The 24,333-nt window shown below is 52.1% G+C and overlaps 2 protein-coding genes across 2 annotated transcripts in view; one reads left to right on the forward strand and one right to left on the reverse strand.

Moving 5' to 3' along the window:
• LOC122684263 overlaps positions 1–21,940 on the forward strand; it is a 69,315-nt gene extending 47,375 nt beyond the window's left edge. Inside the window, exon 4 of the mRNA XM_043888271.1 lies at positions 19,557–21,940. Coding sequence (XP_043744206.1) covers positions 19,557–19,667 — 111 coding nt within the window. The 3' untranslated portion in view covers positions 19,668–21,940. The remainder of the gene's footprint in view (positions 1–19,556) is intronic.
• The window catches only part of TMEM242 (transmembrane protein 242), a 40,673-nt gene continuing 38,161 nt past the window's right edge, over positions 21,822–24,333 (reverse strand). The window contains exon 4 of the mRNA XM_043888104.1: positions 21,822–23,055. Within this exon, the coding sequence (XP_043744039.1) occupies positions 22,957–23,055 (99 nt within the window). The 3' untranslated portion in view covers positions 21,822–22,956. The remainder of the gene's footprint in view (positions 23,056–24,333) is intronic.

Consider the following 24,333-nt stretch of genomic DNA (forward strand, 5'->3'; position numbering starts at 1 on the left):
CATATGCATACACACATCCATATATACACACATACCCTTATACACACACCCACAGCTACACATGTGTACACATACACACACACAACCTGTATCCATACATATATACACATATACATATGTATACAGAGACACACATCTACACATGCAGACCCGTACACATACACACATACCCATATGTGCATATACATACACACACCCATACATATACACACATACCCTCATACACACACACACGTACACACATACATTCACACACATAACCTGTATCCACACATATATACACACACCCACACATGTACACATATATCCTCACACACACATACACACATGCACACATGTAACCTGTATCCATACACACACACACCGTTATACACACACCCACACATGTACGCATATACTCTCACACACACATGTACACACATGCACACACGTAACCTGTGTTCATACATATATACACACGCCCACACATATACCCTTATACACACACACCCACACATGTACACACATACATGCAGTCACACAACCTGTATCCATACATACACACACACACACACACCCTTATACACACACACATGTATGCATATACCCTCACACACACATGTACACACGTACATGCACACACACAACCTGTATCCATACATACACACACACACATGGAGTATAAGGCAGTGTTCCTCTCAGCAGCTGCGAGGTTCTGCAGGCAGCTGGGAGAGGTTTCAGCCCCCGAGTCCAAGGGGCTCCCAGGGCAGTGGTAGGCGCCCGGGTGGGTGCGCCCTCCTCCCCAGACCCGCAGTCCCCAGGCTCAGAGGGAGGCGGTGAATACGGCCGGCCCGGGCCTGCCTGCTCGCCCCAGGTGGCCTGAGAGGCACTTCAAGGTCCTGGGTGAGCTGCAGCGCCCAGCTCAGGGTTCCGTCTCTTCTAGAAAAAGGTCTGGAACTGATTCTTGATTTGAAACAATGAAAAGTCACTGTCTCCTCTGAGGAGGCCTGGCCCTGGCCCTGGCCCCAGACACTCTGAGCCGAGGGTGACCCGAGGCCGCGCGGTCCTCCGCCATCGCCTGTCCTCCCGCGGGGGCGCTGTGAGTGCTCAGCGGCAGGAAAGCGCAGTCCTGCACGAGGCAGGCGCTCCGTGGGCGTTCAAGGCGGGCAGTGGCCGCCTGGCAGCCGTGCTGGTTGTGAGCACAGAACACACGCAACTGGTTTAGGCCGGGAGGGTGGACAGAGGTGTGAACACAGAAACAGCAAGAGACTGCAGAAACAGACGCAGGCTGGTCTTCCAGGATCGGCGCCTCAAATCCCACCACGCCCTGCTGTGGGGAACCCCGCTCCATGATGGCCCCTCTCCCCCATCCAGCAGTCATCACCTGAAACCAGGTGCGTTTGCCTCTCGGGCGCCAGCAAAATGGAAGCCCCCACCCACCCTACTGAGCCAGCTCCCACACATCACTCAGCTCTGAGCCGAGGCCCTGCCTGGTCCGGTCTGATGGATGGAGCCTGCATCCAGGTGCAAGGGGGAGCCGGAAACTCGTGTTGACTTCTGCGTGGAGCAGTCAGGACTGCCAGCACGGGGTCTCCTCAGGACAGAAGGAAAGGTGAGGGGTGGCTTCGGCTGGGACATCTGTACGCTGCAGGGAACCTTGGCACAGGGATGAATGAATGAGTACATAAATAAATGGAGGCTTCGAAAAGTTCCTAACAGAAGCCGAGGCCTTGGTTTCGCTGTCTGAGGCCCATTTGGCATTGGTCTTTGTGACAGTGGGAGAGTGGTCCCCCCAGGGGGAGAGTGTGGCGGCCGTGGGGGACGGGTTATGGGTGTGTGTGAAAGCAGGCATGGCTGCAGGCGGAGAGCCTCTGGGACCTGGAGGTTGGGGGTGCAGTCATCGAGGACAGACATCCTGAACCAGGCTTTGCCTCAGATATGCAGAGGACACCACCCTAATGGTGGAAGAGGAACTAAAGAGCCTCTTGAGGAAGGTGGAAGAGGAGAGTGAAAAGCTGGTTTAAAACTCAACATTCAAAAAACTAAGATCATGGCATCCCGTCCCATCACTTCATGGCAAATAGATGGGGAAACAATGGAAACAGAGACTTTATTTTCTTGGGCTCCACAATAACTGCAGATGGTGACAGCAGCCATGAAATTAAAAGACGCTTGTTCCTTGGAAGAAAAGCTTTGACAAACATAGACAGTACATGAAGCAGAGACATCACGGCCGACAGATCCATATAGTCAAAGCTGTGGTTTTTCCAATGGTCATGTATGGATGTGAGAGTTGAACCATAAAGAAAGCTGAGGGCCGAAGAACTGATGCTTTCAAACTATGGTGTTGGAGAAGACTCAAGAGTCCCTTGGACAACACGGAGATCCAACTAGTCAATCCTGAAGGAACTCAACCCTGATTATTCATTGGAAGGACTGATGCTTGAAACTGAAGCTCCAGTACTTCGGCCACCTGATGCGAAGAGCCAATTCATTGGAAAAGACCCTGGTGCTGGGAAAGATTGAGGGCAGGAGGAGAACGGGGCAACGGAGGATGAGATGGTTGGATGGCATCATCAACTCAACGGACATGAGTCTGAGCAAACTCCAGGAGATGGTGAAGGATGGGGAAGCCCGGCATGCTGCAGTCCGTGGGGTCGCAAAGCGTCAGACACGACAACAATAAGAGCAGCACTTCGAATGTCGCTCTAAGTACGGCGGTGCACCTTCCCCAACAGACTGTTAGGCAAGTGCCTGAGTGCTGCCCAGGGGAGACAGTGATAAAAGGTCACGTGGCAATCTGTGCCTGGTGACTGAACCACACGCTGAAATCTCTGATCTCTAAATATACTGACCTGATGAGGGAGGCTTATTACCATCCCCGCAGGTGAGGACTGAGGCAGAGAGGCCAAGTCGGCACACAGCCAGGGAGGAGGAGCCCGGATTCGCTCTCAGGCCCCGCTGTCACTTTCCAGCTGTGGACGTGAGTTCCCATAGACTCACTCCCCACTCAGCCACATGTGCTACCGAAGACCGCAGCGGCCAGTGACTCATTAAGTCCAGCATGATGAGACTAGGTCTGTAGAGGACATAGTTGTCCTCCGGAGGATGGGGTACCACTGGGGAGCCCAGGGGGCTTCCGTGATGGCTCAGTTGGTAAAGAATCCACCTGCAAGGCAGGAGAGCCCGGTTTGATCCCTGGGTCGGGAAGATCCACTGGAGAAGGGCTCGGCTACCCACCCCAGTATTCTTGGGCTTCCCTGCTGGCTCAGCTGGTAAAGAATCCACCTGCAATGCGGGAGACCTGGGTTCGATCCCTGGGTTGGGAAGATCCCCTGGAGAAGGGAAAGGCTACCCACTCCAGTATTCTGTCCTGGAGAATTCCGTGGACTGTAATAATCCATGGGGTTGCAAAAAGTCAGACACAACTGAGTGACTTTCACTCACTCAGGGAGCCCAGAAGGCCTCCCCCAGGCTTTGGAGGGAGGGGGGCTCCTGCAGCCCAACTGTCTGAAGAACAGGGTGAACCCCTCACGTGTCTGCAGAACCCGTACAGACAGGAAGCTGCCTCCAAGCCGACCCAACAGCCAGAGGTCCACAGGCTGGACACAGAAACTGCAACTTCCATTTGACCACAGGGCAGGTCTTGCGAGAGCGGGCACAACCACAACTGCAGGTTCTGAAGAAGAAAACCTGTGCTTGAAGACCGTTCTAGCTCACAGCCGGAACCCCCGCTTGCCTGGTGAACTTGGTCACCTCCCAACAGGAGCTCAGGGTGTGACGTGCGGCAGGCTGGTGTGCATCCGTGCATGCACACTCCGACTTGCTTTTAGAAAAGAACTGTGGCAGGATATAAGAAAGCAAACATCAGCATTTCATCTAGATATGGAAAAGACCCAGAAAAATGATTTTTTTAAAAAATCAAGACAAGAATGAAATTAGAATGTGAAGTTGCAAGGGGTTAGGGGGGTGAGCGGGCTTCGGGACCGCAGGCGGTCTGCAGATGGGTTGCTGAGATTCCTTGGGGCGGAGCGGGAAGGGGCCCCTCGCTGCCTCCTGACCCGCACGTGCTGTGTAGACTCCCTGCTTCCGCCGCCGCCGTCTTTCTAGGTCAGGAGTACTGCTTCCAGGCTGCTCTCCCGGGGAGCCTCCCTCCTGCTGTCTCCCTTCCTGCCCTCGATTCCTTGCCCTTCTCCGCGTTTATTTACAGTCGCCTTCTCTTTCTGAGGCTGCCGGGGCTGCGCAAATAGGCCAGGCCCCAGCCCTCCCCGACCTCAACCCCAGCCGCCCCAGGTGGGCCCCGGGCGGGCAGCCGGGCGTGGAGGCCGGTGTGGAAGGAGGCCTAGGGCGAGCCGAGCGCCGGCCGCTCCTCCAGAGCTTGGGGACCGCTCTGACCTCCCTTGCTCCTCCTGGCTCGTTTATAATCAGCTTTTCCATTATCTTGCAGCGAAGCCCTCTCTGAGTCCCATTAATTGCCTGTAACTGCAGCTGGGTGGTTCATTTACTCTTTCTAATTTGGAGGATGCGAGTGGTTTAACCCTTGTTTTTTATTTTAAAAGCTTCAGGGGTTTTGTAAACTTTGGAGGCACTAAGGCCAGAGTGGCCAGACACGTGCTCACACGAGTCTAAGCACACACAAACCGAGGTGCACACCACGCACATGCAGGACAGACTTCTGGGGTGAGGAGTAGGGGCGGCAGGTAATATGATCTGAGAGACTGGAAGTAAGGGCAGCACCCATCCCTCCAACCCAAGGACACTAACATCACCTCCACCATCAAAACCAGTACCACCTTCACCTCCACCTCCATCACCTCCACCATCACTAATACCCCCTCACCCAGAGGCCTAAAATTCCACCATTGCAGCTTTATTCCCATGGCTTAATTATTTGCTTTCTTCAGCCATTCTCTTTGAATTATGTTAGTGTGAAATAACAAGGCCCAGACCTGCTTTTATCAGTGACTGACTGTCCTCAGGGGTAAGAGCCAGCCGCCAAGGGGAGGGCTCTAAAAACATCGGCTGGCCAAGAGGTTTGTTCGGGTTTTCCCAAACCATGAGAAACCAGAACAAACCTCTTGGCCAAAACAATAAGATTGGAAAATGAGTGTGCATGGGCGTGTGTGTGTGTGCATGCATGCACGCGCATAAACATGTCTTATCAGTTAAATTTGAAAAAAAGAAAGCCTACAGGGTCAAAGCTTTTATTGTTCATGTTTCCATCTTAACAGAGCAAACCATAAGTTTCTTAGGGAGCAGGTTTTTAAAAACTGATTGATTGTGAAGATAAGTGGTTCTCAGACCTTATCAAGCAAGAGACCCACCCAGAGGGCTTGTTCAGATGTAGACTCTGAGTCTCCCAGCCAGTAGGCTGGGGTGCGGCTCCGTGATGGGTACTTCTCACCGGTTTCCAGTGATGCCGTGGCCGCTGCAGTTCAAGAACTACACTTGAGACTCAGTCCAGTAGGTGAAAAGGCATGTGCACGCACACACACCACACACATGCACGTACACCACACACACATACACACACTTGCGGAATGCTTCAGCCCTTTCTATGTAGAAAGTCCTGCCCCGTGTAGGGCTTGAAGAATGTGAATAAAACTAAAACACGATGGAGAGCTGAAGACGCACCAAGGTCATTTGAGCAGCTGAGAAAAGCAGTGTTGTGATGTCATCGGCCCAGAGACGTGGATGGGGAGTGGGGGGCACGTACATAGAAAATAGGAAGTTTCAAGGTAAAAGAAACATCACCTGCCCTAGGTGGGGGGGCGGCGGGGGTGCCGGCCCAGCAATTCAAGAACAGCTGAAACAGGGAGGTCAAAGGTGACTGAGATGACCTTGGAGCAGGGCAGAGAGGCCCAGGGACAAAGAGGCGTCCTGGCTCCAGGACAGGGGGCTGTGAGGGGGCTGAGGAGCTCCAGGGCAGTGGGGGTGCAGTGGTACAGCCCGCACCTGTCTCCAGACACAACAAAGACCCCCGGGAAGGAGGCCGCCCGCTGAGGCCAGGGGAGGCAAGGACCCGAGTCAGCAGCCTGCTTGCTGCCCACCAGCTCTGGCTGAGGCCCCTGCAGTCCTAGCAGCGTCGTCTGCAAGATGCCGATCATCACACGTGCTTGGCGGGATCGCTGGGAGGATTTCGTGAGAGTCTACGTGCCAAGTGCTCTGTAACAGAAGCGCAGATCCTATGTCCAGCTCCAAGAAAGAAGGGACAGCTTACAGCTTGATGTCATGTTTGTTCCTTGTCTCAGACCTGAGACTTGTTTTTTAAAAAGAAGTGAACAGATGAGTTTGGATGAAGCCTGGGGAGGACTGGGGCCAGGGTGAAGCAGCAGTTACTGCCCTCAACCGTCACGGCCCCTCTGGCCTCCTGGTGTCCAGAACGCTGCCTTCTGACATGTTAGTCAAAAGGATTTTCCATTTTCCAGAATCTCTGCTAATGCAACTATCCCTGGGAGTGGCCCCCTTGATGCCCTGAAGCCCCGGGTGGCATCTCCTGGGCCTGCTCCCTCCCAGTGCCCTCGCAGATCTGGGCTGGCTGGAGAGCCTTGCCCTGCGGACTGCAGGTACAGATTCAGCTGTTCTTTCAATTCTCCAAACATCCAGGGAGAAAGAAGCAGTCAGAAAATACAGGCCGAAAATTGACCTCGACCTCAGCATTCAAGGGGCAAGTACGCCCATTTGAAGCCAACCCTGAGAGTTCCAGACCCCAAATATGGGCTTTTCCCAAGAAGACATTCAAAGATCTCACGATTTCTTGCATCAGCTCCTCCCCTGCCCCACGCCATCACACCCCGACATTAACCTGGGCGGCTGGGCGTGGGTCCAAGCATGCGACCTGAGGGCTCTCTTAACTGCTGTGTGGGGGATACTCCTGGGGAGCATTTGAATGTCTCGGTGCCCACACGACCCCCAGACCAACTACATCAGGGTCTGGGGGGTGACCTGGCCAACAGCACATTCAGATGCCCCAGTGATTGCACGAGCAGTCAAGTCTGAGAGCCCACGGCCTGATCTGCTTTAGGCCGAGAGGAACCTGGGTCAAAGTCCTCCTCCCCTCCTGCCGTGGGGCTTCAGGTGAGTCACCTGGAGTCAGAGCCTCTGTGTCCTCACCTGCAAGGGGGGGGGGGGTAACTCCTCTGTCCCTGGCTCGAGAGGGATGCAGTGAAACAGCCCGAGATGGGTGGGGCCTGGCAGGGAGAAGCTGCCCTTCGTAAGTTCAGAAACCAAGGCACCAGGCTTTGGGCACAGCTCAGAGGGGGCCACATCCCACCTGGAAAATGAGGCGGTCAGATTAGACATCATTTTGATGACAAAGGTCCGTCTCGTCAAAACGATGGTTCATCTAGCAGTAGTGTACAGATGTGAGAGCTGGACTATAAAGAAAGCTGAGCGCTGAAGACTTGATGCTTTTGAACTGTGGTGTTGGAGAAGACTCTTACGAGTCCCTTGGACTGCAAGGAGATCCAACCAGTCAATCCTAAAGGAAATCAGTCCTGAATATTCATTGGAAGGACTGAGGCTGAAGCTCCAATTTGGCCACCTGATGCAAAGAGCCGACTCATTGGAAAAGACCCTGATGCTGGGAAAGATTGAGGGCAGTAGGAGAAGGGGGCAACAGAGGACTAGATGGTTGGATGTCTGATTCAGTGGACATGAACTTGGGCAAACTCCAGGAGATAGTAAGGGACAGGGAGACCTGGTGTGCTGCCATGCATAGAGTCACCAAGAGTCGGACACGACTTAGTGGCTGAACGATAACAGGTTCCCTTGGGCTCTAACACCCTGGGAGTCTGCAGTCAGAAGGGGTGAATTGCAGGTGGTCCCCGATCACCTTGAAAGTGATTTCCTCCCATCAGCTCAGGAAACATCTGAATCCCTGACAGAAAAACAGGGCCTGCCAGCTACCAAGTTAGCCCCCACCCCACCCCACCTCTGTCCCGTCCCCTCACTCAGCAGACTTGCCGTTCAGCCTTTCTTTGTCACCAGCCCTTTCATGTCCTGGCTGAACGGACAGGTCGAGCACTGACCAGTCACGGCCGTGGCCTCTCGGGTGGGGCTGCAGGCCAATCACCGCCACCAGGCTCCTGGGCCCCGAGGAGGGTGTTGAGAACTGGGAGCAGGAGTCCGGGGCTCAGTCCTGGTGGCCTCGGGGGTGGCTAACCCTTCCTGTCGGGGTCTGTCCTGTGCATGCACGCTGCTCAGCAGCATCTCTGGCCTCTGTCCCCTAGGTGCCAGTAGCGGCCCCCAAGTCAGGGCAGAGGTGTCTCCAGACATTGCCAAAGGTCCCTGGGGTCAGGATCGCTTCCGCCCACCCCTCCCCACGTGGAAAACCACTGTTCTCGAAGCCCAGCCTTCCAGCCTGGATGCAGAAAGGAGAATGGTGGTTTTCTCGTGTGTGGATACGGATTCATTTTGTTTCTCCAACTTAGTCACAGGAGAGAGGAGGGCAGAAGTGTTTCTACTCAAAGGTGGGCAGGGCTGAAGAAAAGGGGGCAGGCAGGGGAGGCCCTTCATGGAACCAGACCCCAGGCAGCTGCAGCCGAGTAGAAACCTTACCCACCCCGGGCATAGGCAGTGCCAGCCTGGGGGACAGGTGCCCTGGGCCACTCCTGCTCCCCGGAGGTTCCCAGAAGGACCCCTCGCTGGCCTGGGGGCTCCCGGCTGCGTTTTCAGCTGCAGCCTTAGTGGTGAGATGCTCTGAGGGTCGTCGAGTGGAAGAGCAGGTTACAGAGGTCCCGAGAGGGTGTGATCCCTGTTTGGGAAAAACAACACGTATCTACACACACAGGGCACAGTGACGGTACCCACACCGAGATGTTAACATGGTTACTGACAGAGGCTGGGATTTTAGGCGTTCACTTATTTGCTTCTCTGTTTTCTGCCTTGAACATTGTAGTTATTGGAAGCAAGGGGGAAAAAAGGTCACTCAAAAAAGTAGATAAAAGGCAAACACTTGGGCAAAGTAACATCAAACCCAAACTGCCAGACACACTGCTGGGATCTCAAAGAGGCAGTGATTGGGCAAGTGTGCCAACTTCCAGCTGTGACTCCGATGATGGGAGTGGGGAGGGTAGTTAAGTCACTCAGTTGTGTCTGACTCTTTGCGACCCCATGGACTGCAACACACCAAGCTTCCCTGTCCTTCACTGTCTCCCAGAGTTTGCTCTTACTCACGTTCATTGAGTCGATGGTGCCATCCAACCATCTAGTCCTCTGTTGCCCCCTTCTCCTACTGCCCTCAATCTTTGCAAGCATCAGGGTCTTTTCCAGTGAGTTGGCTCTTTGCATCAGGTGGCCAAAGTATTGGAGTTTCAGCATCAGTGCATCCAATGAATATTTAGGAATAGTCCTTCCAATCCTTTAGAATTGACTGGTTTGATTGCCTTGCTCTCCAAGGGGCTCTCAAGAGTCTTCTCCAACACCACAGTTCTAAAGCATCAGTTCTTCAGTGTTCAGCCTTCTTTACAGTCCAACTCTCACATCCATACACAACTACTGGAAAAACCATAGCTTTGACTAGGCGGACCTTTGTCAGCAGAGTGATGTCTCTGCTTTTTAATACGCTGTCTAGGTTGGTCATAGCTTTTCTTTCAAGGAGCAAGTGTCTTAATTTCATGGCTGCAGTCACCATCCACAGTGATTTTGGAGCCCAAGAAAATAAAATCTGTCACTTGTTTCCAGTTTTTCCCCACCTGTTTGCCATGAAGTGATGGGACTGCATGCCATGCATGATCTTCATTTTTGAATGCTGAGTTTTAAACTGACTTTTTCACTCTCCTCTTTCACTTTCATCAAGAGGCTGTTTAGTTCCTCTTCACTTTCTGCCATAAGGGTGGTGTCATCTGCTATCTGAAGTTATTGATATTTCTCCCAGCAATCTTGATTTCAGCTTGTGCTTCATCCAGCCCGGCATTTCGCATGATGTACTCTGCATATAAGTTAAATAAGCAGGGTGACAATATACAGCCTTGACGTACTTCTTTCCCAGTTTTGTTCCATGTCAGGTCCTAACTGCTGCTGCTTGCCCTGCATACAGATTTCTCAGGAGGCAGGTAAGGTGGTCTGGTATTCCCATCTCTTTAATAAGTTTCCACAGTTTGTTGTGATCCACATTATCAAAGGCTTTAGTGTAGTCAGTGAGGCAGAAGTAGATGTTTTTCTGGAATTCCCTTGCTTTTTCTATGATCCAACAGATGTTGGCAATTTGATCCCTGATACCTCTGAGTTTTCTAAATCCAGCTTGTACACTTGGAATTTCTTGGTTCATGTGCTGTTGAAGCCTAGCTTGAAGGATTTTGAGCATTACCTTACTAGCATGTGAAATGAGCTCAATTGTATAATAGTTTGAACATTCTGTGGCGTTGCCCTTTGTGATTGGAATGAAAACACCTTTTCCAGTCCTGTGGCCACTGCTGAATTTTCCAAATTTGCTGGCATACTGAGTACAGCACTTTCACAGCATCATCTTTTAGGATTTGAAATAGCTTAGCTGGAATTCCGTCACCTCCACTAGCTTTGTTCCTAGTGATGCTTCCTAAAGCCCACTTGACTTCACACCCCAGGATGTCTGGTTCTAGGAGAGTGATCACACCATTGTGGTTATCTGGGTCATTGAGACTTTTTTTTGAGCAGGGAGGGTAGGGGCATCCACAGTGGGGATGAGGGGGTGCCCGGAGGCCTTGAGGGGTGACGGATACAGAGGGAGCCTGCAGATAAGGAATGGGAGGGCGCTGGGGTGCACGGGTTTGGGTGCAGCTGGAGGCCTGGTCCTGGGAACACAGACCCTACACGACTTTGAGGAACATGCCTTCGGGGACTGTCGGCTGCGCGGGATGGGGGTGGGGTGGGGAGGCGTGTGACCACGTGACTCTGGCCTTGCGTCCAGGACGCGGGTCTGAGCCGGGCCGCCTGGGTCCCGGAGCCCCGATGGCCCAGGGTCGGGGAGTGGAGGCAGAAGGGGAGGAGGAATAAGCGATTGGGGACTGAGCAAGCCAGGGAGGCCCGGGGACACGAGGTGGGCTGGTGCCCGCCCCCCAGGTAGAACGAGCCCAAGCCCTGGTCACCTTGTCCGGAGATGAGGGTCTCAGCTCCGCCGCCCCACCCTGCGCGGGCTGGGCCCCCGACGGCGCCGAGCTGTCCACGCGGCCGGTCCCCGCGCCCGCAGACCTCAACGCGCGGAGGCGGCAGGGCCGGGGCTCGGCCGCCCTCTGCTGGGAGAAGCTTGAAGTGCAGCCTCAGGTCGGGGGCGGGGGGCCCACCCTCCACGGTCCCATCCAGCCTGCAATCTGCGCTCCGCGGAGTCGCTGAAAACGCAAAAGCGGCAAGACTGGGAATGGGGGTGTAGGCGGGTCTTCGGAGGAATGGCCCTCGTGGTGCCTCCGGGAGAGCGGGAGAGGCTGAGATGTCCTATGACGGGGACGTTTGTCCAGCATGTGCAGCGTGCTGGGTGCAGGGAGGGCGTGGGAGGCAGAGGAGCAGACGGTGCATCCTGAGATGCGGCCAGTCAGGCCACAAGCCCGGTGGGATGGGGCCGGTAGCGCATGGGGCTTCAGGTTATGGGACGCACGTCAGTGCGAAGCATACAGGCCTTGTATCCGTTTCCGGCGTCAGTTTCAGACAAAGGAAATTTACTCTCAGAGGAAATTTATTCTGGAGGCCAGAAGTTCAAAATCCAGGTGTCCCGAGTGTCACTTGGCTCCTTCTGAAGGCTTCAGGGGAGAATGTCTCATAGGCTCTGGGGTTTCCCGAAATCTCTGACGTCCTGACTTGTAGAGGCATGGCTCCAGTCTCTGCCTCGCCGCCTCCCCCTCCACCCCCAAGCTGGTCACATGGCCATCTTCCCCACGTGTCTGTGTCCCTTCTCCTCTCTTATAAGGACACCAGTCATATTTGATTATACCTACAAAGTTGCTGTTTCCAAATAAAGTCACCTTCGTGGGTATGGGGTTAGGACTTGGATATACCTTGGGGGCAGGGGTTGTAGGTGATTCATCCACGTGGGGCATATCGGGGCAGGCGGAGGGAGCCTGGGCTGCACTGCAGAGGCAGACAGGATGTGGGCAGATCTGATGATCGGATCTAATCTTGAAAGGTGCCGGCCGGCAAGAGCCGGGCCTGAAGACAGGCTGCGGGAGGTGGGGGCTCTGATTCTAGAAAGGGCATCAGGGCATTTCTGCTTCCCTTCCTGGAAACTGGACTGGAGGACTTTCCGGGGGGTTTGATCAACCTATTTATTTTTAATTGATTGATGATTGCTTTACAATATTGATTTCTGCCAGACATCAACATGAATAGCCATAGGTGTATACATGGCCCCTCCCTCCCGCCTCCCGCCCATTCCCAGGCCTCTAGGTTGTTGCAGAGCCCTGGTTTAAGTTCCCAGTCACACAGAAAATTCCCACTGGCGTCTGTTTTCCGTATGGTAGTGTATATGCTTCCATGCTCCTTCTCCATTCATCTCACCGCCTCCTTCCTCTCCCCCACCCTGGTCCATTAAGTCTGTTCTCTGGGTCTGCGTTTGCTGCCCTGCGAATAGGTTCACAGGCAACGTTTTTTTATTCTCGATTCTTTTTTTTAAAAGCTCCACTTTTTATCTAGTTAGAAGAGTAATCCACAGTCACTGGGGGGAAAAAAATCAGACAGTGCTGTAGAGGGTAAAAAAGATTTTCAACATCACAGGAACCTCAGCACCCAGTAAGAACTGCATGTAAATAGATGCATATGTTTGCATGTAAATAGTTGTGATGACGTTGTTCATGGTGAGACTCATGATTTTGCCGGCACTTTATAAATTTTAGTTTTATAGATTCTTTTCAAGAAGGCTTAGCTCAAACTTTGACCCACAGTCAGGATCAGTGTTGCAAGTGGCAGGTGCTTTGCTTATGTGCCCCAGAAGATGAGGATGGTCCCATCTCACCAGGGCAGCCCAGGTAGGCATGGGGGGAGGCCACAGAGAGGAGGAGACCCAACCAGGTCGGATAAGGAGAACCATTGCCAGAAGGAACCTGTGGCTGAGGGAGGGGGTGATATTAATACTTCAAGCGCAAAGGGCCTAGAGAAGACAGGAATGTTTCCTGCTAGCTAAGAATAATCCCCCGATTTCAGATTTGGGTGAGGTACTGCACGCAGTCACCACAGGAAGTAACAATGCTTACAAACCAGTTTCCCTTGAAAAGTTCCCAGTTGTGAGCCCAGTATTATAGCAGCTCAGGGTCTTTCACAGAAATAGAAATTTTAGAATTTGTCAGTGCACAAGATGTCTTGTGTTGAATTTATCACAGACTCCACGTCAGGCCTTCAGACAGTCCAGAAATAAGAAAGCAACAGTGGGAAGATTTCAACAGTATTAATTTTTTATAACTTACACCCTGTTGGCTTCTGAAAAGGGTTCAAGGCTGCTTCCAGTAAAGCACAATAAGGTTGCTAAGATGGAAATAGAAAGCTGGAAACTCATGCAGGTGGAAAAAGGTGATAACATTGCTAAGACTCAAGGTTAAACTTAGTGCCGAGCGTCCTGGCGGCTAAAGCAAAGATGGAGACACGCAGCCTGGCAGAAGTTTCATTGTCTGAGTGGAGAAAATAAAGTCACAGTGGGTGTGTTAGTTCTCGAAGGGACAGAAAAGCATCTCCAGTTGTGTTCATTTGGCAACAGTGACAAGGACCTCTGCAGCCTGAGGGCAGAAGGTGACTTCGGTGCTCTGCTCCAGGAGGGCCTGGCTTGGAGAGGGGCCCACCTGGCCCTGGCCTTTCCCTGGGTCTGTCCTCTCCAGAGAAGCCTGCCCCATGGGTATTCACGCCCCTGGGGCTAGTAGGGTGCCAGGTGTTGTCTGGTTGTCCACACGCGTGTGCAAGCGAGGCCCTGGCGGTGCAAGGCGGGGCCGGGGCTGACCTGGGAGCAGGAGCCACCCTGGGTCAGACCACGGTCTCTCCTCCACCACCACCCCCCAAGTAAACTGTGGGTGCTCAGAGGCGGGGCTCTTTAATCACGGCCGTGTCCCCCGGGACCTACCAGGCAGTTAACGATTGTGCTTCACATGAACGAATGATTGAAAGGAAATGCCAGTTCCAGATTCTCCCAAGCTCCGAGAACCCCATGGACACCCCATTGCTTAGAGGTGGTATCCCAGCTTCTCAGGGGTCAGCCAAGGCCTTCTATAAGCAGACTCACTTCCCTCTCGGCCGGGCCTTCCCCAAATCCGCCTTCCTGGGTCCTCCTCACCCAGCTTGCAGCACCGCCCACCCCCCACCCCTTCCAGGCTGGTCTCCCAGGTCTGTGGGGAAGGACTCGGCTCAGGCTGACATTACCGTGACCTTGTCTCCCTCCCCAGGAAACAGCTTGGGGGCTGAGACGGGTCAGACACGTCCAGGTGCCCACTACCCATCTCTGAACGACTCCCTTGCATCTGTGGGTGGTCTGTGTCCCCTGGGGGCAGGGAGTGAAAGTGCCCATCCCACGCTGGCTGCCTGGGCCAGAGTCAAGGTCCTGCCTGGGAAGTGAATCGGTGGTGACGAGAGATGGGGGGAGATGCAGGGTGGGCCTCGGAGGGTGGCTGCCCGGGCGACAGCTGTTCTTCTGTCGGGTGAAAGCTGAATCGGGGGTGGAACTGTGGCTTTCACAGAAGCCTGAGAAGGTTGTTTAGCAAAGATGCTCTCCTGTGACAGACACCTTTTGTCCCCAGCGCCATCCTCAGAGGCAGACACTAACAGGGCCGTGGTTCTCAGCTGGTCCCCGAACCAGTGGGGTCAGCGACCCCGGGAACTTGTTAGGAAAGGCAGATTCTCGGCCTGCCCCATACTGGCCATGGACACCCGATCCGGGTGATCCGGGTGCTTCTCATTCGGGGCTGATGGAGGTTTGGGAACCAGGGTGCCCGCAGAGATCTGAGGGGCAGGAGCCCTCCTTTCCGCATGGGGGTGAATCTGGGGCGCCATGTCTGCTGTCCCCCGCTTAGATGCCTGGTGGTCTGAGCGCTCGGAGGCACTGGGGTGGAGAGGGACCATCCCCCGCAGCGTCCGTCTCACCAGCAGGTGTGGCCTCCGAAGGCCAGGCCCGAGGGGCCCCACGGGGTCCCCCAAGAGGAGCCTGCGGATGGCGGGGTGCGCGGGGAGCGGGGAGGCGGAGCTCAGGACCAACACAGATGCGCTGGCTGCCTCTGCAGCACGGGCAGGGCGCTCAGGGCTGGATCGCGCCTCAAGCATTTAACCCTCCCGACGGGGACGGGAGGAGTTCTTCTACCTGCTTTAGAGATGGAGACGGGGCCTGCGCGGGTCATTTGCCCCCAGTCATCCCGGCTGTCAGTGGTGGCGGGCCTGGGCTTGGGGTTGAGGCCAGGGGAGCCTGGGGGGTGGGGGAGGAGAAGGAAGGGACTCAGACCTCCCCTTCCTGCTCCGAGTGCAACGTGAAGACCCCTGTAAAGTGTATGATGAGGTTTGCCGTAAAGGCGTTTCAGCTGCAGAGACGCTCATACCTGAGCCCCCCCCAGTGTCTCGGGGTGGGAGCTGACCCCCCAGGCCGGGGCGGCCGCTCGCAGCTGGGGAAAGGGCGGAGCTCATGGCCTCGCCAGGGCCGAGGGCACAGGCCGCAGGAGAGCAGGCCGCTGAGGACAGATCGAGCCCTCTTCAGACAGAAGAGAAGGCACTGGCAGACGTTACAGGTGCCTCATGAGAAGAGGTGACAGCCGAGCAGATGCCTGGTCCACAGGTCCTTGTTCCGGGAGAGGAAAGGCTGGGGCTGGCGTGCCGGCGCCTAGGAAGCTGCCGGGTCTCCCTGGGAGAACCAGGCTGCTCCGGGGCAGGTCTAGGGCCGGAGCACCCAGAGAAAGAGAGTCCTCGGACCCCCCAGAACTGGGACCCACCCCCCCGCCTTGACTACTTGCCAGCCAGAAGGTCGGGAGGACTCCCCCGGTTGGAGTGACTACTCCTCTGCTTACCAGCGGCATCTTGTTCCTCCAGGAGTCGAGGGAGGGGGACCTGGAAGGCCAGGAGCTGGAGAGGGTGTTGGGGCATCAGAAGACCGAGGCCAAGAGGGAATAAAACGGAGAGGGCCTGGGGGAGAAGAGGGGGTGTGGGGGCCCCGTGGCAGCGGCAATGCCGGCGAACTGGAGGCGCTTCCTCTTTATCGGATGCTCCTGACGTTTCCAGGTGGGTTTTAGGAATGTTTCCTGTGGCAGACCAGACACACTTGGGCCCTCAGAGCTCCCTGCCTCCGCCTCCTTTTGTTTGCTTTTGGCTGCACTGGGTCTTCATTGCTTTGCTCAGGCTTTCTCTAGTGGTATAGTTGGACAAATGAATACACGACCAAGATGTGGTCATATATTGTGCTGGTGAATGCTTTTCTCTCATGAAAAAGTGCCCTGTTCTGTAGTGCTGACTGGTATTTGTGATATTAATACTCTCACCATGGCTGATTTCAGCTACCAGTCTGATGTTAATTAAACTTGGGAGTTAGACACACCCACCGGCCTCACTCTGCAGGCCAGCTCCAGCAGAGCGCTGATGGGTAATTCCACAACCCAGTTCGTTAAATTTATTGGTTATTGGGTGATTGTATGCAGTATTTGAAGAGCCTTCGTGTTGTTAATTCAGTAAGCATTTCAACACTAGTTTACTTAGGGCTTCCCTGATGGCTCAGACGATAAAGAATCTGCCTGCGATGTGGGAGACCTGGGTTTGATCCCTGGGCGGGGAAGATCCCCTGGAGAAGGGCATGGCAACCCACTCCAGCACTCTTGCCTAGAGAATCCAGTGGCCAGAGGAGCCTGGCCATCTACAGCCCACGGGGTCACAAAGAGTCAGACACGACTGAACGACTAAACATGATCTCTAGTTGCAGGCAGCGGGAGCTGCTCTGTTCCTGCGTGCGGGCTTTTCATTGCAGTGACTTCTCTTGTTTCGGAGCATGAGCTCTGGGCGAGCGGACTCAGTAGTTGGGCCACATGGGCTTAGTTACTCCGAGGCATGTGGGATCTTCCCGGACCAGGGATCAAACCCGTGTCGCCTGCACTGGAAGGCGGGTTCTTAACCACTGGACTACCAGGGAAGCCTTGCCTGCACTTAGCTTAGGGATGCTGCCACCCAGCCTCGGGCCTGCCTGTCACTGACAACCACTGGATGTGACCGATGACCAGAGCAGGCGGCATAGTTCCTGGGGTACTAAGAGCAGGTGACTTAGAAGTTTGGAGCCACAGAGAATAGTCATTGCACGCGGCCAGGACAGTTCAGGGCCCGTAAGACTGTCAGCCTGTCGTGGATTTGAGAGAACTGTTTTTAATCTCAGTCCTTAAAGCCCAGGCACGGAGTGCGGCATCACACACTGATGCCGAAAGGGCTGATATTAACCTGACAGCCCGAACCTGTCTAACACGCCCCGTACCGCTGGCACACACAACCCAGGGAGACCAGCTGACCCGCGGGTTTGTCAGACTGGGTAATTAGCGTGTGATGGCCCGCGGCTCAGAACGATTTAGGACTAGCGTAAAAGTCAGGTGAACTGCCGAAGCTTACATCAGAGGCACAAATTGGGTAGATGAGGGAGAATTATCGGGCTTCTTCCCGGGGCGTGTCAGGTTCACGGGGAGGTGCACGGTGGGTTGGTTTCTGTGCCCCTCTTGCTCTCAGGACTCTCAGAACTTCACCTCCGGCTCTGGCTGCAAAATAAAAATCCTCCACCCCAGAGAGGAGGAAGGCACCTTGTTTCTGGACAGCGTTGCCAGCGAACAGGAAGAGTGAGGCTTCTAAAGTGAAGTGAGAAATAGCAGGGATCTTTTTTTCTTTTGACGTGGCTTGTCTTCAGGGAGAATGCTCCCCAGTCACACCTCTGGGTACCTGACCAGGCGCTACCCAGCCAGTCTAGACACGAGGTCACCCCCAGTGACGCTTGTGCTTCCAGGCCTTTCTTCCTCTGTCCCTTCCTGCTAGGCAGCTCGGCGCTGGTGAAGACATTAGGATCTTGCTTTTTACTTTTTCATCTCTGGACTGTCTTGTCCTAGGACTGGGAGTTGGAAACCCCAGCAAGGGCCCAGGATCCACTTCAGAAACTAGTGTTCATCAGTTTCTGAGGTGCTCGTCTTTTCTCGTGTCGGCGGCTGAGTGAATGTGGATGAGAAGGCAGGTGTCCGCTTCTTCGGGAGCTGGACGTGTAGGCCCTGGACTCATGGGCCCCCTTCCGGGTGAGGAAGGCCTCCCCACTTCTCTCTCTGCTTCTTCCCGGCCTCCCTGTCTTTCCCCCCACTTCCTTCCTCTTTGCTTCCTGCCTGTTTTCCTTTCTCCCACTTCCTCCTTCCCTCACTTCCTGTGTTCACTAAGGGCTTAACCCTGAACCTAAAGAAACTCCACAAGGATGAATGCCAGCCTTGCTATCAGGGATATAAAGGTCTCTCCAGGGCCTCCCCGACCCTGTGTTGTTTAACTAGCCTTTCCCTCCCTGTTCCTTCAGTAATAACCTGGACTGTTGAGAAGTTGAAGCAGATGCTCTCCTGTGAAGATTCTGGACGCTATCCACAACTCATCATTAGTAGACGTATCAGAGACGTCACACCGGGACAGGTCCCATGGGAATCTCTCTGCGCGAGGTACGTGCGGAGGCGCAGGGGAAACTGGGCTCTGTTGAGTCAGAGCCCGTCCTGCAGGGCGACGTGCCACCCGCCTCCAACTCCGGATGAGCCCGGATAAAGCTTGTGGGGTGCTTCCTTCTAGACTCACAAAAACATGGCCTTAGGTAATTAATCCTGGTAACGCCAACACAGGGATCCCACCTGCCCTGCATTCTCAGCCACCATGGTGGAGCCTGTCTCCTCATTTAGTGTGGAAGAAAAGTCTCCCTTCAAACAGGGAGTTGGAAGACTTGGCTAAAGTGCTGTTTTCACAGATACTTTACTACCATCATTTGTAGTGAGAATCTATGAAAAAGAGAATCATGGCTGGTGTAAGAGCAAGCTGAGTGAAGGGTTTCCTCACTTACTTTTTGACAAGGTCTGATTTTACCTTTGTATGAGATTTACTACTAGAATTAGGGCTTCCCTAGTGGCTCAGACGGTAGAAAATCTGCCTGCAAGGCAGGAGATGCGGATTTGATCCCTGGTCAGGAAGATGCCCTGGAGAAGGAAATGGCTACCCATTCCAGTATTCTTGCCTGGAGAATCCCATGGACAGAGGAGCCTGGTGGTCCATAGGGTTTTAATTCTTTCTCTTTTTTTGACAAGGTCTTATTTTTCGCTTTGCATGAGATTTACTACTAGAATTTAAGTTTTTTAACCTCTATCCCAGCTGAAGGGTCTCTAATTAGCTGTGGCCACTGCGACTGAAGGAAGATAGGACAGAAGCAAAGGTGGAAGCAGTGATGGTGGCGGTGACGGTCTGCCACTGCTAAGTAGGGTCCAGGCGGTCCAGGTGAGGCTGTCCACCCCTTGGGCTTCACTCCGCGTAGGAAGCAGAGGGAAACAGACCCGACGACAGGGACAGTTGGAGAAGACAACTGGTGGTAACAGAAGTAAACACATTCCCGCCACCCAGGCTGGCAGAGAACGTTAAACCCAAGCTTTTATACTCGCTTTTGCCCACTTGTTCTTCTCAGACAGCGGGCCCTCCTGCTGGAGTTCCCGGCAGCACCCTGGATGCGTCCTCTGGTGTTTTCTGTCAGCCTGCAGACCTACACTCCCCCTCAGCCCCGGGTGTCGGGGGCGGCGTGAAGATGAATTTTTGGAGTGTTTTCAGGTGAGCAGGTAGAAGGTGTTCTACAAATATGTTAAATTTCCTCCATCTGCCTGATTTAGGTTCTTAGAGGAGTCTTATTAAAAATGGCTTTTACCCTTTTGTCAAAGAACATTTACATAGAAATTTTTTTTTTTAGTTAAGTGATCTTGCCTCACCAAAGGCAAAATGTGTCACCTAGCTTATGTAAAAAAAATAAATTAAGGTCCTGAATCACTCCACTAATACTTGGGCAGAAAAACTGAACTCTGTGTGCATCCTGGTAACTGTTATAATTTTCTCCAAAACTGAGTTATCTGCCCGCAGATGAAATCTGCCAGCAGCCTCACTTGCTGTTACATATTAATGTCACCACTGGTTGTGGGAGACGCTGCCTTCCCTTCCAGACTCACAAAAGCACAGCTTTGATAATTAATCCTGATAACACCGACACAGAGACCCAAATACCTGACGTACTACTCCAGTGACTAGGCAGAAAGGGAAAAAAGTCTCACTTGCACATGGTAAAATACTATGAAAGTGTGTATTTTGCTGACTTTCATGGGAGAAAACTTGTATTTTCCTTGGCTGATTTTCATTTTGACTTAAATGTTTGTTTTGAAGGCCATACGGAACCGAACCTGAGAGAGATTAAATTTTGCCCCCAGTGAAATAGCTAAATTCAGTGGATTTTAATTACTTCTGTCCCCCTGGGCTTTCCCCACCCCGCTTCATTTCTCAGACGTTCCCCACAGGTTGCAAGGATTAATTTGCAAGCCGGGTCCCACACTATCCATGAGACGAAGCAGAATGTACGACAGGCGCGGTGACTGGGGGCCGCCCTTTGACCGAGTGGCTGAGGCGGGTTTTTTCCCAGTGTCGGCGCGGCTGGAATGGGGGTCACCCGCGGTCACGCAGCCCCGCGGGGCCCAGGCGGCGGCTCTCTCTGCTGTCGTTAGAATCCGTGTTTCTTGTGGAGACCGGCCACTGGGCAGCCTGTGAGGTGGGTCCTGTGACCTATTTTCATTCCCAGTTTGTTCATAAGCCATATTTTCTTGACTCTGAGACTAACAGTAGCCCATGGATATGTCTTTACAAGGCAGCTAGAACTTACCAGAATATATGTTTTTATTTTTTTAATCCTGGCATGAATCCTGAGGTCTTGGAAGTCGCCCCTCCCTGCCCGCCGTGTTTTTCTATGTTATACTGCTTTCTCTAATAGCTCTTTTGGCGTGCAGGGCCTAAATGTAAAGCTTAACGCTCAACCAGGGTAAGCAGCATTCTTAACGGGAGCTGCCTTAATGTTGGCTTGCACATGAAATGGAAATGGCTTGTGTTATCCATCCTTTAAAGAATTTCTAGTGCTCAGCCTCCATGAAATGGATTGCTTATGGGGAGATAATGTCTGTTCTATTCCTTTTTAAGTCTGTGAAAAATGTCATCCTGGTTAATAGGGTGATTAAAACTCTTTATGCTCCAGGAGATAAATGTGATTATGTTTGTCATACTCTACCCAAGATAAAGACAGCAGAGAAGGCAAACTTGAAATTCCATAACATTTCCTTTCTTCCATATCCAGGAACATTCAGAACTCAGTACACAGATGGTACTTCACATAAAGAATAACATTATCTGTTAAACATTTTTCCTTTCCATTAACCAATTTAACAATATGCCTCTGGTATAAATGGAATAGACAAATGACTACATCTTCTGATATCTGAGTTCTGACTGCAGGAAAAAACCACTTTATTCATATTGCTTTTCTTTTAACTTTCATCTTTGTTACTTTATTTTTTGCTTTGAAAATGCAGCCGGAGCCTCTGTTTAGTACCTGTCTTAGGGAATCTGTCCCCATCAACCGTTCTGCATCATCACTTATGGGAGTCCCCCGCCACCCCTCAAGGACAAGAGACGCATATGGAAAGGGCTTTGTAAACATCAGGCATGTAAACGTTCATTGCTTTAGGCCTCCAGCGCACACCCACCAGCCACCCAGGCTGAGACTCTTAACAGGGACAAAACCTGCTCAGTTTTCCTCCGGACTTTGCTTCCCTCATTTCATTCAAACACTAGAGATATTTTGTTGCAGAGATTTAGTTAAGAATGAAAGGTGGGTGAAGAGTTTTTGCTACTTTACATACCCTGATGAATCCCAGACGCTGATTACACCTGTTTAATTAACAATACCGCAATTTTAACAGGGTAAGATAGTCCAGAGAAAAATGTTAATTATGCACTTGACATTTCATTTAAAACTTTTCCTTAAAACGAAAAGGTTTCATTATAAGAGATAAATTTCAAATGTACTTTATTAAACTGATTGCTAATTTGAGCCTAAGCAATTATAAAGAAAATACACAATGATATTCAACCAGAGGTTATTTTTCTGGACATACTGACATAGTAAACGTACTTTTCTTTAAAAAATTTTAATTCACCTAGAGACTCAATACTCAGGCAGGTACATTTCTGGTTAAAAATATTTGTTAAGATAGGTGATAACCAGTCTATTTTAATATTGACAACTGAGATAAAACTACAAACTGTCAGGCAATGTTTAGGGACCTAGAATCAACTTGTCAAAAAAGTACATTTTATACCCAAAATATCATTGTTTTTGCATGATTATCCTTCCCATGGATTATTTTTTCAAGGTTATCACAATCTGTTACTGGCTTCTTGTCTAAGAATTATCAGGTTTACAGGGCCTGAAAGTGAGGTCGTCAGGTAAACAGCGCACAAACTGCAGACCGCGTTCAGGACAGCAGAGCCGCTGCACTGCCTGCGGACGGGCATCACTTCCAGGAGCGAGTCCTCCAGGTCCTCACAGCCACGTGCTGACAGGCGAGGCTGCTGAAGCTTACCTAGTTAGACACACTGAGGTACCAGTCTGCTTATAAAGATTTTCCATCATACATTATTATAATTTTTTTTTCAGGTAGAAAACTTGGGTTTCAACTTTTACAGTCATAAAAGTATTTCCCCTGGGATTTCCTTCACCTAGAGAAGGTACCCATATAATTATTTTTAAACAGTCTTCCTAACTTTTCAAACTTTGCTAGCCCTAACCCCCTCCCCCTCACGGGAACATAACCAGATCAGCTGTAAAAGGGCAGCGCCCAGTCATGACAGCAGGCTCCTGTGAGAACACGCAATGCCGTGCAGCCCAGAGGTCAGTCAGCAACCTGTGTGTTCCCCAGGAGAACTCACTCACGTCCCTTCAGGGCTGCGGCGAAGCCAGCCTTCCCCGTAGCAATTGTCTAGACTCCATCCACCGTGCTCCTCTCATTTGGATCTCAGCGCTTCCTCCCACTCAACAGCCGACTCAGAGTTCTTGGGAATTGCTGGAAATATTGACTGCATTTTATTTCGAAAGTCTTTCATCTGAAAGATGAAAAAAATCAGTCATCAAATGTTAAAAGATGGGGAAAAGAGCCAAAATGAGAGATGGGACCCCGTTGCTGGCTGACTGATATGTCATTGCTGTGGGTACTGAGCAAAGGAAGACCAACAAAAGGAAGAGACTGTCCTTGCTGCCTTGGAAGACAGACAGACCTCTTTTCTTCTTCCCAGTATAAGTCTATTGGGCCTTAAATAACATAAAACTCTAAATCTGAAAGGCAACATGCTCTGTATCGTCCATGACATTTATTTCCTACCAGAAGACAGCTTACGTTGTTGGCCTTCACATATAAAGATGCAGCTGAGAATGGGATTTCTATCTAAATAAATAAATCTACTAAGACTATTCAAACTTAGAAAAATTTGGGGGCCAGAAGGACGGAGTCGGGAGAAGAAACTTAGGGGCTAAATTAAGGAGGAATCAATGAATGGCAGATAAAGTAGAATGTTCTTAGGCACCGACAGTGTTGAAAAATCTCTGAAAAAGTTTTCCCAGCAGACAGTGATTTGTAATCAAGGGCCTGGAGCAGGAGTTTGGAAGATCTTGATGTGCCAGATCAAGTCCACCTCTGTGCACGGCCCCGAGGGTGGGGAACAGTAACTTATGGGAGGTGGACAGTCTTTACCGTAGGTGACAGTAGCTCCACACCGATTCATTCTTTACACCTAGATGGTCCTATTCACACAGCCCTGCGGTCTTCTCATCAACCACTTCCCAACCGGGCTTCCCCGATGGCTAAGCGGCAAAGAATCTACCTGTGATGCAAGGGACTCTAGTTCGATCCGGGTCAGGAAGATTCCCCTGGAGAAGGAAACGGCTACCCACTCCAGTATTCTTGCCTGGGGGACCCCATGGACAGAGGAGCCTGGCGTGCTACAGTCCATGGGGTCACAAAGAGTCAGACACAACTGAGCAACAACAGCCCAACCATTACTTCTCGAGGATACAGATCTCCTCAGTCAAACTGTGAAGCACCCTGGATTCACAGCAACAGGTAAGCCATTTCTTGGAGTGATTGAGAGTCAGTATTTTTTTTCCTTAATGTTGATGCTTAATTTCAATCAGAAGCTGAATCCTTGTGCTGTTTCCCAATTCAGGAGGTGCATCCTATTTGGCACTTGTTAATTTCGGGGCATTTACTCCAGTCACGGCACTGTTAGCACAGACCCTGTTATCAAGTAGACCTCTCTGTTCAAAGCCCAACTCACCTACTTGGAAAGTCTGCTTCCTCTCGCTAAGGGGCAGATTCTACGTGTGCA

Source organism: Cervus elaphus, chromosome 26 (assembly GCF_910594005.1).
Source record: "Cervus elaphus chromosome 26, mCerEla1.1, whole genome shotgun sequence".
NCBI lineage: Eukaryota > Metazoa > Chordata > Mammalia > Artiodactyla > Cervidae > Cervus > Cervus elaphus.